Source organism: Hevea brasiliensis, chromosome 1 (assembly GCF_030052815.1).
Source record: "Hevea brasiliensis isolate MT/VB/25A 57/8 chromosome 1, ASM3005281v1, whole genome shotgun sequence".
Taxonomy (NCBI): Eukaryota; Viridiplantae; Streptophyta; class Magnoliopsida; order Malpighiales; family Euphorbiaceae; genus Hevea; species Hevea brasiliensis.
In genome coordinates this window covers 110685282-110689794 of record NC_079493.1, presented here as the reverse complement: position 1 = coordinate 110689794, position 4513 = coordinate 110685282, and the positions used below count along the sequence as shown (strand labels likewise).

At 32.6% G+C, this 4513-nt stretch overlaps 1 protein-coding gene across 1 annotated transcript; it reads left to right on the top strand.

Annotated features, from left to right (window-relative positions):
* The first annotated feature begins 1874 nt into the window (after positions 1-1874).
* Positions 1875-3146, top strand: LOC110673131 (uncharacterized). Its single transcript, XM_021836168.2, has 2 exons — positions 1875-1940; positions 2054-3146. The coding sequence occupies exon 2, from the start codon at positions 2163-2165 to the stop codon at positions 2844-2846; it is 684 nt and encodes a 227-aa protein (XP_021691860.2). The 5' UTR covers positions 1875-1940; positions 2054-2162; the 3' UTR covers positions 2847-3146.
* Positions 3147-4513: the final 1367 nt, after the last annotated feature.

The window sequence follows — 4513 nt, the reverse complement described above, 5'->3', positions numbered from 1 at the left end:
TGGATAATTAGGAACCCTAAATTCTAACATCTTAGAAGGCCTAAGAGAGCTCAACACCATTATGAACAAAAATTCAATAATTGAAGAAGCAAGAAAGTGTTATCCTTCAAGTAAGTGTAGTTTGATAAGCTAATAAAGGGTTTCGTTTAAGCAAAGAAGTTCCTGAAACAAGGTTACAACAATGGGGTTAGAGCATGTGTAACGTGAGAAATTTTTATCTAGATCAAGTCTATAGCAGATTTAAAATATAAATATATAAGATTTATATATTTAATAAATGAATTTCATTGTACTTATAATAGATTGGATCTAAACAAAAAATCCATACAACACATATATTGGATGCAAAGAGAAGGAAAGTAGCTAGCTTTGTCTTCTATGTAGGACAACGAAATAAAAGGAAGAGAGTCCTTTCATGATAAAATCATTTCAATGCTCTCAACTCAAACTCACCACTTAACAACCACTTATGTTTACTGTTTGATTAAAGCCTAGCAAATTTAAGATTAAGTGCTACATGGTTTCATAAATCAAGAAGGAAAGCTACACACAGTGAAAGCTAACTCTGTATTATTATTGGTGGGTCCCAAGGGACACACAGAGTAATAGAATCCCAGTTAAAGGTTAGGTTGAGAGTCTACCATGGGAGAAAGCAGCTGGTTATGTGGCGATTTCTTAGTTCGGAAGAAATAGGTTAATGACTTTTACTTTGACATGGAAGTCAAGTCCTTGTCTCCACTTCTCGAACCATCCCTTGTCAGATTTTTTCTCATAAATTAACTGTTAATAACTAACATAAACTACTTCAAAATCAACTGAATTAACCCATTAGAAATAAAAAAGAAAATTAATATTTAATATCATAATAAGAAAGACATCTACCAATTTAGCAATTTAGATGAGAAGGGATGATCCAGCGAATGAAACATAAGCTTTGAGGGGAGTTATTATATGCAATCTTATATTTTAGAATGGATACAGTTAAAGAAAAAGATTATTGCTCTCAAATCTTCAATGGGGAATATCCAAGAATGTGGTATAATTGAAGTAATAATATCTTACAAGGGCAATACTGGTAATCTACTTATTCACTCTTCTTGTCTTGCTTGCTAGTGAAAAAATTATACAATGAAATTGATGTATATATAATATCAATATACATACAATAATTTCATTGTAATCGTTAATTATAATGAATTTCACATGGATTTCACTATGTTCAACAATTATAAGTAGCAGATCTATTCCTATAAAAAAGTGATCAATTGAATCCTTTTTTTTTTTTAAGTTAATCTTATACGTTTACACACTGATTTAAATTGATCCTTATAAATTTTTGTATTGAATTTATTTTTTTTAATAAAGAACATATTTTTACTTATAGGAAATCAATTAACTTTTATATATTGAGCAAATTATTGTGTATTTATAGTTATATGTAACTTTACTCACAAAAATGTGAATTTGATTATCTTTTTAAATTTAAGAGTTAACTGTTTTTATATGAATATTTAATATATTTTTTTTAGTTTACTAAATATATCACATAATTTACTTATATATTAACAAAAAAATTTTTTTTCTAGATCTGGCACTGCTGCCTGCCATTTGATGTGAAACCATTGCATGGTGAATAGGATTTAGAAGTGATGGGAATAAGGCAAGATGATAAAAAGAGCAATAATTTTATGGAAAATCTCACAAGTTGCAAAATTTTGGATAAAGCAAAAGGATGGAATTGGAATATAATACCTCTTCCATAAACAAAGTTTTAGGAAAGAAAAAGATAAAATATAAAATAAATTAAAAATAGCTAACGAATTCCACTATCTATAAATAGCTACCTATACAACTAAATGGTTTTTAACATAACAAGCAGCATTTTCCAGTATTTGAGCCAAGCAAAAACAGGGTTCACTCCATTTCCGCTGTTTGGCTCTGTATTATTCCCTTTCCCTTTGATTCCTTTTTTCTGTTTCCTTATGCTCGCTGGGAGCAAAATACCTTCAATTTTTGTTATGCTCATGATAGTTTCTAACTTTTCTCAATTCAGAGAAATGGCTGCAACCAAGGCTTTTCTTGTTTATGAATCATCTTTCGAGTGAAATCCTCAGTTCTCCACCACCTCACAACTGCATTCAGTTCTCCATTCCCATACGCAAATGGGTTCTTTCAACACCTGCAACATCAAACTCGAGAAGGAAAACTCAATCAAGAAACATAGCCAGCTTCAGAAGTTAGCAAACTTGTTCAGGTTCATAGAAATATGTCTTGTTCTGGCTTTGATTTCCAGGTTTTCTGTTCGACTCCCAGTTGCTGTCAAGAACTCTAGTGAATATTTCAAGGACATAACAGTCATACTTGTAAGCCCTCGTTTCGTGTTCATCCTCGGAAATGCCATAGTCATCACTCTCTTTGCAAAATCAGGTCAGTTTTCAGGTCAAGATCGTACTGGAAAGAATTCAAAAACAGATATTTATGAAGAGTTTGTTGAAAAGAGTGAAAGAATTCATGGCATGCACCGATATGAGTCTGGATACAAAGAAAAACAGAGCTCCTCTGTTGAATACATAGTCACTGAAGCAACTTGTACTTCTGTGGAAAGCAAGAATTATCAGAGGAGTCAATCAGAGAAATTAGACCGAGCTACTCATAACAAGTGTTGCCGAGAACTGAGGCGATCAGCGACTGAGAAATGTACGAAAAGTATTGATTCTGGAGAGGGATGGGTGAAAATTTCATATCCTGAGGATAGTATGAGCAGTGAGGAGTTCAGGTGCAAAGTGGAGGCTTTCATTGCTAGGCAAAAGAGGTTCAGAAAAGATGAGGAGAACTCTATATATTAGAGTAATTGGGGTGTCAATATAAGCAAATTCAAGTCCTTTTTCCCCCAAAATTCTATTACTGCTAGTGATAATGGGGTGTTTGTACATTGCTAAATCATTAATGCAATGTAAATTTACCTGTCAAGCTTGATTTTCTCCCCTTAAACCACATGTTTGAAGCTGCTTTTTTTTTTTTTCATTTTCCTTTTTTCCCCCTACTTTTGAAGCAAAGGACTGATTTTTGTAACTTTTCCAGCAATGGAAAATAGATGCTAGAGACAAATTGATGGCAATAAAATTTTCTAGAGAATAGAATTCTGAGATATGGAGTATGCAGATAAGGGAATTTTCAGATGGCAATGACCATGCTCCATGTCTTGAACAAATATGGCATAATATGTAGAATTGTATTCCAAGTTCTGTTTATTAAAAATCAGATGCTTAGATTCAAATTTTGCCAACTGGGTTATGTTTGCTTTGAACTCCAAACACTTAGATGATTAAAGGATAAAAGCAAAAGCAGCAAAGCAATATTTTTTACTTTTGACAGGTGACTGGTGAGGCCTTCTATGCATAATAGTGACCAATCTAGAATAGAATCTTTGTACTTCAGAAATTTTAGCCTAGGAGCATAAACGAAATTAGGGGAGACAATGGTAATGGCCTAAGGGGATAAGTTCCATTTGTGAGTACAGCATGAGCTGGGATTCGCCCCACAATCTCATTATAACTCTGAATTCCCACACTGCTTACAACATGCTTGATGCTTTTTATCACTAATAAAATTTCCTCTTTCTCATTATTTTTTTTCTTTAATTTTAAAAAAATATTACATACAATAATAAACTATTTATTGCAAAAAAGTAATGCATGTAAATTTTCGATATATAACAACAATTGAATTAAAAAAAAATTTTGAAATAATAAATTCTCACTATAATTTTAAGTGTTGTTTAATTGCCTCAGCAAGTGGAGGTGGATGGCAAGAAATTGATATTGGCATTTCATAGAGAAACTCATAATACTCTCCTATTAATTTTTATAAATAATGCATTTCTTCATATTAATTTTTCATGGTGATATGTGAAAACAATTATTCACGAAATTGGCATACAACTAAATCAAGCTCAAATGAAGATTGAATGTTCAGGATTATTTGATAGATGGGTGTAATTATGGTGTGTAAATGTTAAGTTTTCTTGGATTTTAAAAAATTATAATAAAAGAATTTGTTGTGCACTGCGGAAGCATGTAAATTGCAAAGAAACAAAGAAAACACACAAAACAACAATATTTTTGTGGTTTACCCTCTCAACATAGGGTTACATCTATGGGCATGCCATCTTCCACTATCAGCAATAAATAAATCATCATTACAAGCTCATAGCTATACTATCCATCAACCCAATTACATCCAAGAGAGCCCATACAACATCAAACTGCTCATAGTAAATATATTAGTTAGTCCCTCTCAGTCTCCTCTAGACATAACCCAATATATTTACTATTACAACACTACACCACAAAGGGTGCCTTCAACTATATGGGCAAGAGCCCTCTCACCAATGTACAAGAATCCCTTTCTCTTAGATTCTATGTCCTTTCTCCATCTTAGGCCGAAGCCTCTCTCCATTGCAATGGGCAGAGCCAAATCCACAGCAATTGGCAAAGCTCCTCTCTATAATGGG